This window comes from Panulirus ornatus, chromosome 69 (assembly GCF_036320965.1).
Source record: "Panulirus ornatus isolate Po-2019 chromosome 69, ASM3632096v1, whole genome shotgun sequence".
NCBI lineage: Eukaryota > Metazoa > Arthropoda > Malacostraca > Decapoda > Palinuridae > Panulirus > Panulirus ornatus.
The window spans coordinates 21,718,323-21,733,371 of record NC_092292.1 but is presented as its reverse complement, the minus strand read 5'-3'; the positions used below and the strand labels follow the sequence as shown (position 1 = coordinate 21,733,371).

Here is a 15,049-nt window from a genome sequence, read left to right as displayed (position 1 = left end):
GAAAATCTAGTTATGAAGAATGAGCTGTGCGAGTTAAATGTTGTCAAGTTTTATGTATGATTTGGAATAATTGTTTGTGGACAGAATGCCAGTAGTCCACGTATGGATAAGGCTGAAAGAAAGACAACTACCTCGGTCATAGGAGTGCATTTTGACAACAACTGAAGTGCTATCTCACTACACAGCCGTCACTAACTCTCCCAATATCCAGGTGGGTAGTACTGGTAATATACCTCCCTGATTGTTGGCTACCTACCAACTACTACTTACCAACTATATACCACCACTCACTACCCTTTCTAATCTGCACACCTCCCAACTTTTGCATACCACATGTATCTTGCACATACCATCACTGCTTCCCCAAATACCTCCCATTCCTCACCCATTCCCCTTGCTTCATTTACTCTCATCTTTTGCCATTCTACACTCAATCTCCTCTGGTATTGCTTCACACAAGTCTCTTTTCCAAGCTCACTTACTCTGACCGCTCTCTTCTCCCTGACAGTGTTTCCTTTTCTTAGAAAACTTCTACAAATCTTCAACCTCACCTTCATAAGATAATGATCAGACATCCCACCAGCTGCCCCTCTCAGCACATTCATATCTAGAAGTCTCTCTTTCATGCACTTATCAATTAAAATATATTCCAAAAATACCCGCTGACCATCCCTCCTACTCCTATAGGTATGGTTGTGTATATCCCTCTTTTGAAACCATATATTCCCAATCACCAGTCCTTTTTCAGCAAGCATCTCCATAGGCTCTTTACCATATCCATTCATAACACTGAATACCCAATACAACCCAATTATATCCTTAACTGCCACATAACTTACCTTTGCATCTTAATTACCAACCATAAATACTTAGTCTCTTACATTAAAACTGCTGACACACTCAGTCAACTACTTCCAAAACACTTGTCTCTCATGATCTTTCTTCTCATGGCCAGGTGCACAAGCACTAATAATCAACCATCTCATGCCATCCTCTTTCAATTTTACCCACATCTGCCTAAATTTACTTCCTTATACTTTATCACACACTCCCACAACTGTTTCAGGAGAAGTGCTACTCCTCCTTTAGCTTTGTTCTCTCACCAACCCATGACTTTATTCCTACGACATTTCCAAACCATTCTTCCCCTTTACCCTTGAGCTTTGCTTCACTCATAGATATAATATCCAAGTTCTTTCCACAAACATACTACCTATCTCTCCTCTCCTCTCATCTTGGTTACATCCACACATTTAGACACTGCCAGGGCCTTAAAGGAGAATGAGCACTCACTGCCTGGCTCCTTCTTCTGTTTCCTCCATACGAATTTGAAATACAAGGGGGGGTCTGCTCCTCTGTTCCTATCCCCTTTGGCTGCCTTCAATGACATGCAGGGAATACAGAGCTAAAATTCTTTCTCCCCTACCCCCGGGATAAGATATATATATATATATATATATATATATATATATATATATATATATATATATATATATATATATATATATATATATATATATATTTTTTTCTTTTTTTTTTGCTTTGTCGCTGTCTCCGGCGTTTGCGAGGTAGCGCAAGGAAACAGACAAAAGAAATGGCCCAACCCACCCCCATACACATGCCTTGATTCAATCCACTGACAGCACGTCAACCCCGGTATACCACATCGCTCCAATTCACTCTATTCTTTGCCCTCCTTTCATCCTCCTGCATGTTCAGGCCCCGATCACACAAAATTTTTTTCACTCCATCTTTCCACCTCCAATTTGGTCTCCCTCTTCTCCTCGTTCCCTCCACCTTCGACACATATATCCTCTTGCTCAATCTTTCCTCACTCATTCTCTCCATGTGACCAAACCATTTCAAAACACCCTCTTCTGCTCTCTCAACCACGCTCTTTTTATTTCCACACATCTCTCTTACCCTTACGTTACTTACTCGATCAAACCACCTCACACCACATATTGTCCTCAAACATCTCATTTCCAGCACATCCATCCTCCTGCGCACAACTCTATCCATAGTCCACGCCTCGCAACCATACAACATTGTTGGAACCACTATTCCTTCAAACATACCCATTTTTGCTTTCCGAGATAATGTTCTCGACTTCCACACATTCTTCAAGGCTCCCAGAATTTTCGCCCCCTCCCCCACCCTATGATCCACTTCCGCTTCCATGGTTCCATCCGCTGCCAGATCCACTCCCAGATATCTAAAACACTTTACTTCCTCCAGTTTTTCTCCATTCAAACTCACCTCCCAATTGAATTGACCCTCAACCCTACTGTACCTAATAACCTTGCTCTTATTCACATTTACTCTTAACTTTCTTCTTTCACACACTTTACCAAACTCAGTCACCAGCTTCTGCAGTTTCTCACATGAATCAGCCACCAGCGCTGTATCATCAGCGAACAAAAACTGACTCACTTCCCAAGCTCTCTCATCCCCAACAGACTTCATACTTGCCCCTCTTTCCAAAACTCTTGCATTCACCTCCCTAACAACCCCATCCATAAACAAATTAAACAACCATGGAGACATCACACACCCCTACCGCAAACCTACATTCACTGAGAACCAATCACTTTCCTCTCTTCCTACACGTACACATGCCTTACATCCTCGATAAAAACTTTTCACTGCTTCTAACAACTTGCCTCCCACACCATATATTCTTAATACCTTCCACAGAGCATCTCTATCAACTCTATCATATGCCTTCTCCAGATCCATAAATGCTACATACAAATCCATTTGTTTTTTAAGTATTTCTCACATACATTCTTCAAAGCAAACACCTGATCCACACATCCTCTACCACTTCTGAAACCACACTGCTCTTCCCCAATCTGATGCTCTGTACATGCTTTCACCCTCTCAATCAATACCCTCCTATGTAATTTACCAGGAATACTCAACAAACTTATACCTCTGTAATTTGAGCACTCACTCTTATCCCCTTTGCCTATGTACAATGGCGCTATGCACGCATTCCGCCAATCCTCAGGCACCTCACCATGAGTCATACATACATTAAATAACCTTACCAATCAGTCAATAATACAGTCACCCCCTTTTTTAATAAATTTCACTGCAGTACCATCCAAACCTGCTGCCTTGCCGGCACATCCACCCTCCTGCGCACAACTCTATCCATAGCCCACGCCTCGCAACCATACAACATTGTTGGAACCACTATTTCTTTAAACATACCCATTTTTGCTTTCCGAGATAATGTTCTCGACTTCCACACATTCTTCAAGGCTCCCAGGATTTTCGCCCCCTCCCCCACCCTATGATCCACTTCCGCTTCCATGGTTCCATCCGCTGCCAGATCCACACCCAGATATCTAAAACACTTTACTTCCTCCAGTTTTTCTCCATTCAAACTTACCTCCCAATTGACTTGACTCTCAACCCTACTGTACCTAATAACCTTGCTCTTATTCACATTTACACTTAACTTTCTTCTTTCACACACTTTACCAAACTCAGTCACCAGCTTCTGCAGTTTCTCACATGAATCAGCCACCAGTGCTGTATCATCAGCGAACAACAACTGACTCACTTCCCAAGCTCTCTCATCTCCAACAGACTGCATACTTGCCTCTCTTTCCAAAACTCTTGCATTCACCTCCCTAACAACCTCATCCATAAACAAATTAAACAACCATGGAGACATCACACACCCCTGCCGCAAACTTACATTCACTGATAACCAATCACTTTCCTCTCTTCCTACATGTACACATGCTTTACATCCTCGATAAAAACTTTTCACTGCTTCTAACAACTTGCCTCCCACACCATATATTCTTAATACCTTCCACAGAGCATCTCTATCAACTCTATCATATGCCTTCTCCAGATCCATAAATGCTACATACAAATCCATTTGTTTTTTAAGTATTTCTCACATACATTCTTCAAAGCAAACACCTGATCCACACATCCTCTACCACTTCTGAAACCACACTGCTCTTCCCCAATCTGATGCCCTGTACATGCCTTCAACCCTCTCAATCAATACCCTCCCATATAATTTACCAGGAATACTCAACAAACTTATACCTCTGTAATTTGAGCACTCACTCTTATCCCCTTTGCCTTTGTACAATGGCACTATGCACGCATTCCGCCAATCCTCAGGCACCTCACCATGAGTCATACATACATTAAATAACCTTACCAACCAGTCAACAATGCAGTCACCCCCTTTTATAATAAATTTCACTGCAGTACCATCCAAACCTGCTGCCTTGCCGGCTTTCATCTTCCGCAAAGCTTTTACTACCTCTTCTCTGTTTACCAATCATTTTCCCTAACCCTCACACTTAGCACACCACCTCGACCAAAACACCCTATATCTGCCCTCTCTATCAACAACATAACAAACCTTCAAAATACTCACTCCATCTCCTCTCACATCACCACTACTTGTTATCACCTCCCCATTTGCGCCCTTCACTGAAGTTCCCATTGCTCCCTGTCTTACGCACTTTATTTACCTCCTTCCAGAACATCTTTTATTCTCCCTAAAATGTAATGATACTCTCTCACCCCAACTCTCATTTGCCCTTTTTTTCACCTCTTGCACCTTTCTCTTGACCTCCTGTCTCTTTCTTTTATACGTCTCCCACTCAATTTCATTATTTCCCTGCAAAATATATATATATATATATATAATATATATATATATAATATATATTATGCTTTGTCGCTGTCTCCCGCGTTTGCGAGGTAGCGCAAGGAAACAGACAAAAGAAATGGCCCAACCCACCCCCCACACACATATATATATATATAATATATATAATATATATAATATATATATATATAGATATATATATATATATATATAATATATATATATATAATATATATATATATATATATAATATATATATATATATATTTTTTTTTTCTTTTTTTTTTGCTTTGTCGCTGTCTCCCGCGTTTGCGAGGTAGCGCAAGGAAACAGACGAAAGAAATGGCCCAACCCCCCCATACACATGCCTTGATTCAATCCACTGACAGCACGTCAACCCCGGTATAACCACATCGCTCCAATTCACTCTATTCCCTTGCCCTCCTTTCACCCTCCTGCATGTTCAGGCCCCGAATCACACAAAATTTTTTCACTCCATCTTTCCAAATACAATTTGGTCTCCCACTTCTCCTCGTTCCCTCCACCTCCGACACATATATCCTCTTGGTCAATCTTTCCTCACTCATTCTCTCCATGTGCCCAAACCATTTCAAAACACCCTCTTCTGCTCTCTTAACCACGCTCTTTTTATTTCCACACATCTCTCTTACCCTTATGTTACTTACTCGATCAAACCACCTCACACCACACATTGTCCCCAAACATCTCATTTCCAGCACATCCATCCTCCTGCGCACAACTCTATCCATAGCCCACACCTCGAAACCATACAACATTGTTGGAACCACTATTCCTTCAAACATACCCATTTTTGCTTTCCGAGATAATGTTCTCGACTTCCACACATTCTTCAAGGCCCCCAGAATTTTCGCCCCCTCCCCCACCCTATGATCCACTTCCGCTTCCATGGTTCCATCCGCTGCCAGATCCACTCCCAGATATCTAAAAGACTTTACTTCCTCCAGTTTTTCTCCATTCAAACTTACCTCCCAATTGACTTGACCCTCAACTCTACTGTACCTAATAACCTTGCTCTTATTCACATTTACTCTTAACTTTCTTCTTTCACACACTTTACCAAACTCAGTCACCAGCTTCTGCAGTTTCTCACATGAATCAGCCACCAGCGCTGTATCATCAGCGAACAACAACTGACTCACTTCCCAAGCTCTCTCATCCCCAACAGACTTCATACTTGCCCCTCTTTCCAAAACTCTTGCATTCACCTCCCTAACAACCCCATCCATAAACATATTAAACAACCATGGAGACATCACACACCCCTGCCGCAAACCTACATTCACTGAGAACCAATCACTTTCCTCTCTTCCTACATGTACACATGCTTTACATCCTCGATAAAAACTTTTCACTGCTTCTAACAACTTGCCTCCCACACCATATATTCTTAATACCTTCCACAGAGCATCTCTATCAACTCTATCATATGCCTTCTCCAGATCCATATATGCTACATACAAATCCATTTGTTTTTTAAGTATTTCTCACATACATTCTTTAAAGCAAACACCTGATCCACACATCCTCTACCACTTCTGAAACCACACTGCTCTTCCCCAATCTGATGCTCTGTACATGCCTTCAACCCTCTCAATCAATACCCTCCCATATAATTTACCAGGAATACTCAACAAACTTATACCTCTGTAATTTGAGCACTCACTCTTATCCCCTTTGCCTATGTACAATGGCGCTATGCACGCATTCCGCCAATCCTCAGGCACCTCACCATGAGTCATACATACATTAAATAACCTTACCAATCAGTCAATAATACAGTCACCCCCTTTTTTAATAAATTTCACTGCAGTACCATCCAAACCTGCTGCCTTGCCGGCACATCCACCCTCCTGCGCACAACTCTATCCATAGCCCACGCCTCGCAACCATACAACATTGTTGGAACCACTATTCCTTCAAACATACCCATTTTTGCTTTCCGAGATAATGTTCTCGACTTCCACACATTCTTCAAGGCCCCCAGGATTTTCGCCCCCTCCCCCACCCTATGATCCACTTCCGCTTCCATGGTTCCATCCGCTGCCAGATCCACTCCCAGATATCTAAAACACTTTACTTCCTCCAGTTTTTCTCCATTCAAACTCACCTCCCAATTGAATTGACCCTCAACCCTACTGTACCTAATAACCTTGCTCTTATTCACATTTACACTTAACTTTCTTCTTTCACACACTTTACCAAACTCAGTCACCAGCTTCTGCAGTTTCTCACATGAATCAGCCACCAGCGCTGTATCATCAGCGAACAACAACTGACTCACTTCCCAAGCTCTCTCATCCCCAACAGACTTCATACTTGCCCCTCTTTCCAAAACTCTTGCATTCACCTCCCTAACAACCCCATCCATAAACAAATTAAACAACCATGGAGACATCACACACCCCTGCCGCAAACCTACATTCACTGAGAACCAATCACTTTCCTCTCTTCCTACACGTACACATGCTTTACATCCTCGATAAAAACTTTTCACTGCTTCTAACAACTTGCCTCCCACACCATATATTCTTAATACCTTCCACAGAGCATCTCTATCAACTCTATCATATGCCTTCTCCAGATCCATAAATGCTACATACAAATCCATTTGTTTTTTAAGTATTTCTCACATACATTCTTCAAAGCAAACACCTGATCCACACATCCTCTACCACTTCTGAAACCACACTGCTCTTCCCCAATCTGATGCCCTGTACATGCCTTCAACCCTCTCAATCAATACCCTCCCATATAATTTACCAGGAATACTCAACAAACTTATACCTCTGTAATTTGAGCACTCACTCTTATCCCCTTTGCCTTTGTACAATGGCACTATGCACGCATTCCGCCAATCCTCAGGCACCTCACCATGAGTCATACATACATTAAATAACCTTACCAACCAGTCAACAATACAGTCACCCCCTTTTTTAATAAATTTCACTGCAGTACCATCCAAACCTGCTGCCTTGCCGGCACATCCACCCTCCTGCGCACAACTCTATCCATAGCCCACGCCTCGCAACCATACAACATTGTTGGAACCACTATTCCTTCAAACATACCCATTTTTGCTTTCCGAGATAATGTTCTCGACTTCCACACATTCCTTCAAGGCTCCCAGGATTTTCGCCCCCTCCCCCACCCTATGATCCACTTCCGCTTCCATGGTTCCATCCGCTGCCAGATCCACTCCCAGATATCTAAAACACTTACTTCCTCCAGTTTTTCTCCATTCAAACTTACCTCCCAATTGACTTGACCCTCAACCCTACTGTACCTAATAACCTTGCTCTTATTCACATTTACTCTTAACTTTCTTCTTTCACACACTTTACCAAACTCAGTCACCAGCTTCTGCAGTTTCTCACATGAATCAGCCACCAGCGCTGTATCATCAGCGAACAAAAACTGACTCACTTCCCAAGCTCTCTCATCCCCAACAGACTTCATACTTGCCCCTCTTTCCAAAACTCTTGCATTCACCTCCCTAACAACCCCATCCATAAACAAATTAAACAACCATGGAGACATCACACACCCCTGCCGCAAACCTACATTCACTGAGAACCAATCACTTTCCTCTCTTCCTACATGTACACATGCTTTACATCCTCGATAAAAACTTTTCACTGCTTCTAACAACTTGCCTCCCACACCATATATTCTTAATACCTTCCACAGAGCATCTCTATCAACTCTATCATATGCCTTCTCCAGATCCATAAATGCTACATACAAATCCATTTGTTTTTTAAGTATTTCTCACATACATTCTTTAAAGCAAACACCTGATCCACACATCCTCTACCACTTCTGAAACCACACTGCTCTTCCCCAATCTGATGCTCTGTACATGCTTTCACCCTCTCAATCAATACCCTCCTATGTAATTTACCAGGAATACTCAACAAACTTATACCTCTGTAATTTGAGCACTCACTCTTATCCCCTTTGCCTATGTACAATGGCGCTATGCACGCATTCCGCCAATCCTCAGGCACCTCACCATGAGTCATACATACATTAAATAACCTTACCAACCAGTCAACAATACAGTCACCCCCTTTTTTAATAAATTTCACTGCAGTACCATCCAAACCTGCTGCCTTGCCGGCACATCCACCCTCCTGCGCACAACTCTATCCATAGCCCACGCCTCGCAACCATACAACATTGTTGGAACCACTATTCCTTCAAACATACCCATTTTTGCTTTCCGAGATAATGTTCTCGACTTCCACACATTCTTCAAGGCCCCCAGGATTTTCGCCCCCTCCCCCACCCTATGATCCACTTCCGCTTCCATGGTTCCATCCGCTGCCAGATCCACTCCCAGATATCTAAAACACTTTACTTCCTCCAGTTTTTCTCCATTCAAACTCACCTCCCAATTGAATTGACCCTCAACCCTACTGTACCTAATAACCTTGCTCTTATTCACATTTACTCTTAACTTTCTTCTTTCACACACTTTACCAAACTCAGTCACCAGCTTCTGCAGTTTCTCACATGAATCAGCCACCAGCGCTGTATCATCAGCGAACAAAAACTGACTCACTTCCCAAGCTCTCTCATCCCCAACAGACTTCATACTTGCCCCTCTTTCCAAAACTCTTGCATTCACCTCCCTAACAACCCCATCCATAAACAAATTAAACAACCATGGAGACATCACACACCCCTGCCGCAAACCTACATTCACTGAGAACCAATCACTTTCCTCTCTTCCTACATGTACACATGCTTTACATCCTCGATAAAAACTTTTCACTGCTTCTAACAACTTGCCTCCCACACCATATATTCTTAATACCTTCCACAGAGCATCTCTATCAACTCTATCATATGCCTTCTCCAGATCCATAAATGCTACATACAAATCCATTTGTTTTTTAAGTATTTCTCACATACATTCTTCAAAGCAAACACCTGATCCACACATCCTCTACCACTTCTGAAACCGCACTGCTTTCCCCAAATACCTCCCAGTCCTCACCCATTCCCCTTGCTTCATTTACTCTCATCTTTTGCCATTCTACACTCAATCTCCTCTGGTATTGCTTCACACAAGTCTCTTTTCCAAGCTCACTTACTCTGACCGCTCTCTTCTCCCTGACATGTTTTCCTTTCTTAGAAAACTTCTAACAAATCTTCAACCTCACCTTCATAAGATAATGATCAGACATCCCACCAGCTGCCCCTCTCAGCACATTCATATCTAGAAGTCTCTCTTTCATGCACTTATCAATTAAAATATATTCCAAAAATACCCGCTGACCATCCCTCCTACTCCTATAGGTATGGTTGTGTATATCCCTCTTTTGAAACCATATATTCCCAATCACCAGTCCTTTTTCAGCAAGCATCTCCATAGGCTCTTTACCATTATCCATTCATAACACTGAATACCCAATACAACCCAATTATATCCTTAACTGCCACATAACTTACCTTTGCATCTTAATTACCAACCATAAATACTTAGTCTCTTACATTAAAACTGCTGACACACTCAGTCAACTACTTCAAAACACTTGTCTCTCATGATCTTTCTTCTCATGCCCAGTTGTTAGAAGCAGTGAAAAGTTTTTATCGAGGATGTAAGGCATGTGATATATATATAATATATATATATAATATATATATATATTTGCTTTGTCGCTGTCTCCCGCGTTTGCGAGGTAGCGCAAGGAAACAGACGAAAGAAATGGCCCAACCCACCCCCCACACACATATATATATATATAGATATCTGGGAGTGGATCTGGCAGCGGATGGAACCATGGAAGCGGAAGTGGATCATAGGGTGGGGGAGGGGACGAAAATTCTGGAGCCTTGAAGAATGTGTGGAAGTCGAGAACATTATCTCGGAAAGCAAAAATGGGTATGTTTGAAGGAATAGTGGTTCCAACAATGTTGTGATGGTTGCGAGGCGTGGCTATGGATAGAGTTGTGCGCAGGAGGATGGATGTGTTGGAAATGAGATGTTTGAGGACAATATGTGGTGTGAGGTGGTTGATTGAGTAAGTAATGAAAGGGTAAGTGATATGTGTGGTAATAAAAAGAGTGTGGTTGAGAGAGCAGAAGAGGGTGTTTTGAAGTGATTTGGTCACATGGAGAGAGTGAGTGAGGAAAGATTGACAAAGAGGATATGTGTCAGAGGTGGAGGGAATGAAGAGAAGTGGGAGACCAAACTGGAGGTGGAAGGATGAAGTGAAAAAGATTTTGAGCAATTGGGGCCTGAACATACAGGAGGGTGAAAGGGGTGCAAGGAATAAAGTGAATTGGAATGATGTGGTATACCAGGGTCAACGTGCTGTCAATGGATTGAACCAGGGCATGTGAAGCGTCTTTGGTAAACCATGGAAAGGTTAGTGAGGCTTGAATATGGAAAGGGAGCTGTGGTTTTTGTGCATTACACATAACAGCTAGGGGAAGGGGGGGTGCAATTTCATGTGTGGCGGGGTGGCGACGGGAATGGATGGAGGCAGCAAGTATGGATACGTATATGTGTATATATGTATAAGTCTGTGTATGTATATGTATGTATAAACTGAAATGTATAGGTGTGTGTGGGTGTGGATGTGTATGTAGGTACATGTGTATATGGGTGAGTTGGGCCATTCTTTCATCTGTTTCCTTGCGCTACCTTGCTAATGCAGGAGACAGCAACAAAGTATAATAAAATATAAAAATAAATAGATATATAGAATGTGTATCTGGGAATAGGGGACAAAGAATACAGCCCATGTATCCCCTGCATGTCATAGAAGGCAACTAGGAAGGATGGGAGTGAGAGGTTGAAAATCCTCCCTTCCGTGTTACTTTCCAAAAGAAGGAACAGAGCAAGGAGCCAAGTGAGGAATTTCCCCTCTATATCTCTGCCATCTGTTCTTGATTCTGTCTCACTCATGCAGGAAATGGCAAGAAAGATGAAAAAATTATACATATATTTTCATACATGTTTGCCATTTCCTGCATTAGTGAAGTAGCGTCAGATACAGAAAAGGAAATGAACTCATTCGCTTAAATCCTCTCTATCTCTCATGTATAATGCACTGAAGTCAGAGCCCTCTATCCATAACTAGACCCCACAAACCTTTTATTTACTGTTACTAGCCAAATGAGGAAAAATTACAAGGTCATTACATTCACATTAAGAGCATTGGCACCTAACTTATTCCATATAAACAATTTTACTTGTTTCTGAAAAATATCTTTGGTCTGACAGTGTTTGACTGATAGTAAGATCATTCCATAATATCATACTGGTACACAAAAAAGAAATCTTACTAAAACTAAAACCTACTCTAAGTACAACACAGTAAATCACTAGCTCTTGTTCCAAACCTAGACTAAGTATAAACCATCTTAATCTTACAATTCATATGATTTGCTGCTCTACCATTTGTGATGTTATATCAATATTCATATGTCCATATATGAAAGTCTTCATGAAATTCATTACCTGATATTTTGTTCTAAAATTTTCAAGACTAAATACATATGGAAACTATGTGATAAACAAAATCTTCTGTACATACTTAGACTTTGGAGAATTTATGGGGTGATAGGGGACATCCTTATTGCGTCCAATCAAATCTTGTCGTCTTTCTACTACACCCCATGGAGCAATTCCAACACTTACAACGCGACCACTTCGAACTCTGGGTGAGCTCTCAGACACTAGAGCTTCCCCAACATGTCTGGTAACACCTGTCAGTATCATCAATTCTGATTAATTTTCATCTTTTCTTATCCTCATCACAGACTAAACTAGTTTTTGAGTTTGAGTTTTCTCCAGGAGAAAAAGAAATTATTTTTGACAAGATTCGTCAGTATGACTAATCAATCTCAAAGAATTTGGAACAGAAGAGGAAACTAAGTGAGAAGATCTCATCAACCTCAGATATTCTGGCTTGGGTGTCTGAACTTGTTTGGTTGCACCAAGAAAAGGAAAGAAGAGAAGAATGATAGGTAGTATAATTGAGGTTAGGAACCTCGATGTTCTAGCCCTAAGTGAAACAAAGCTCAAAGGTTAAGAAGAAGACTGGATCGGAAATGTTTTAGGATAAGTCAGGGGTACTGTGAGGGCAAGAGCTAAGGAAAAGATAGCACTTCTGTTGTAAGTTGTGGGAATGTGTGGAAGTGTAAGGAAGTGAACTCAAGAGTGATGTGGGTGAAAATAAAAGTAGATTATGATAAGAGGGTGATTAGAAGAATGATCATAAGAGGTAGGTGTTTTGGGAGCAGCTCAATGAAGGTGTCTGCAGTTTTGATGTGAGACATCAGGTATTAGTGATGAATGATTTGCATGTGAAAGTGAGTAATGTAGCAGTTGTGAGTATAACTAGGGGGTATGGGGTATTCAGTAAGATGAACAGAAATGGCAAACTGCTTGTGGAGTTGTGTGCTGAAAAGGGACTGGTGACTAAAAACACCTGGTTCAAAACAAGGGACATACATAAGTATTGTGGGTGAGAAGGGAAAGATGGTCAATGGCCAATAATGGATTATGCACTAATTGATAGGTATGCAAAATAAAGACTCCTGGATGTGAATTGTTGAGAAAGTCAGCTGGTGAGATGTCCAATCATTACCTGGTGGAGGCAAGGGTGAAAATTTTTAGAGGTTTTCAGAAAAGAGGAAATGATATATTTAAGAAGGTGGTGAAAGTACGTGAGCTTGGATATGAGATTTGTAAGGAGAGATTCCATGACAGACTGACAGCAGAATGGCAAAAGGTGACAGCATATGAAGTTAAAGGACTGAGTGAGGAATGGGAGGGATTTAGTGAAGCAGTGCTGGCATGTGCAAGAAAGTGTATGGCATGAAGAAAATGGGAGGAAGTCAGATAAGAAAGGGTAGTGAGTGGTGGGATGACATAGTAAAGTTGCTAGTGAAAGAGATGAGAGAGGTGTATGGGGCAGTACTTATTGGGAAAGAGTGCAAGTGACTGGTAGATACAGAAAAAGAAAAGGATGACATGAAGTCGTTGGGGTTGAAAAAGAGGATAAATGAGAGCTGGGGTGAGAAAGTATAGCGAACTTCAGGGAGAATAAAAATATGTATTGGAAGGAGGTTAACATTGAGAAGATCAGAACAAATGGGAGCATTGGTGAAGGGAGCAAATAGGGAAGCGGTAATAGGCAGTGATGAGGTGAAGAGGAGATGGAATGAGTATTCTGAAGGGTTGCTTAATGTGTTAGATGATGTAGGGTGTTTGAGTCAGAGATGTATGCAAAGTAAAAGAGTCATGGCAAGTGGTTTGGTGAAAAGAGATGTAATGAAATCCTTTATAAGATGAAATGTGACAAGGTGGCTGGAGTGGATGGTAGTGCAGTTGAATTTCTTAAGAAAGGGGGTGACTGTGATGTTGACTGGTTAGTTAGAATTCTTAATGTATGTATGGATTATGGTAAAGTGCCTGAGGATTAGTGGAATGCATGTATAATGCCACTGTATATAGACAAAGGAGATGAAGGTGACTGTTCAAATTACATACGTATAATTTTGTTAAGTGCATGGGAGAGTGGTGATAAAGTGAGTGAGTGGTAGTATGCAAAGAGTATCAGATTTGGGAGAAACAATGTGGTTTCAGGAGTAGTAAAGGATATGTGGATCAGGTGTTTGCTTTGAAGATTGTGTATTAGAAATACTTAAGAGAAACAAAAGGATTTGTATGTGGCATTTACTGATCTGAGAAAAAGTATATGGTATGGCTGATAGAGATGCTTTGTGGAAGATGTTATAAATGTACAGTGTGGAAGGAAGGCTATCAACAGCAGTGAAGAGTCTTTATAAAGATAGTACGGTATGTGCGTGAGTGGGTAGAGAGGAAGGTGACAGGTTTCAGGCAAAGTTGGGTCTCTGGCAGGGGTGTAGAATGTCACTATGGCTATTTAATTTGTTTAATGATGGGGCAGAGAGGGAGGTAAATGCAACTGTCTATAGGAAGAAGCAGGTATGCAATATGTTTGGGGCTGGGGGACCTGGGAAGGCAGTGCTGGTGGCCGATTCAAGAGAGAAATTGCAGGAGCTGGTTTCTGAGTTCAGGGTAAGTGTGTCAAGGGAAAAAGTTGAGAGGAAATGTGAATAAAAATGAGGCTGTTAAGTTTAGATGTGCAAAGAGAGAGGATAGCTTAGGTGTGGACTTGAAAGGAGAAAATTTTGAGGAAGTGTTCTACATACCTGGGAGTGAACATGGTAGTGACTGAAACTGTGGAAGCTGAGGTGAGTTATAGGGTGGGTGTAAGGATGAAGGTTCTGAGAGCATAGAGAAACATCCAAAAAGAGAGGTCACAAACTGGAAAGGCAAAAATGGGTGTGTTTGAAATTAGGGATTCT

At 41.5% G+C, this 15,049-nt stretch overlaps 1 protein-coding gene across 5 annotated transcripts in view; it reads right to left on the bottom strand.

The window, feature by feature from the left end:
• Nucleotides 1-15,049, bottom strand: part of Trpm (transient receptor potential cation channel, subfamily M) — a 246,533-nt gene that overhangs the window by 92,032 nt on the left and 139,452 nt on the right. For all 5 annotated transcript variants that reach the window (XM_071660313.1, XM_071660310.1, XM_071660312.1 and 2 more), the window contains exon 7: nt 12,247-12,418. In XM_071660313.1, the coding sequence (XP_071516414.1) occupies nt 12,247-12,418 (172 nt within the window). The remainder of the gene's footprint in view (nt 1-12,246; nt 12,419-15,049) is intronic.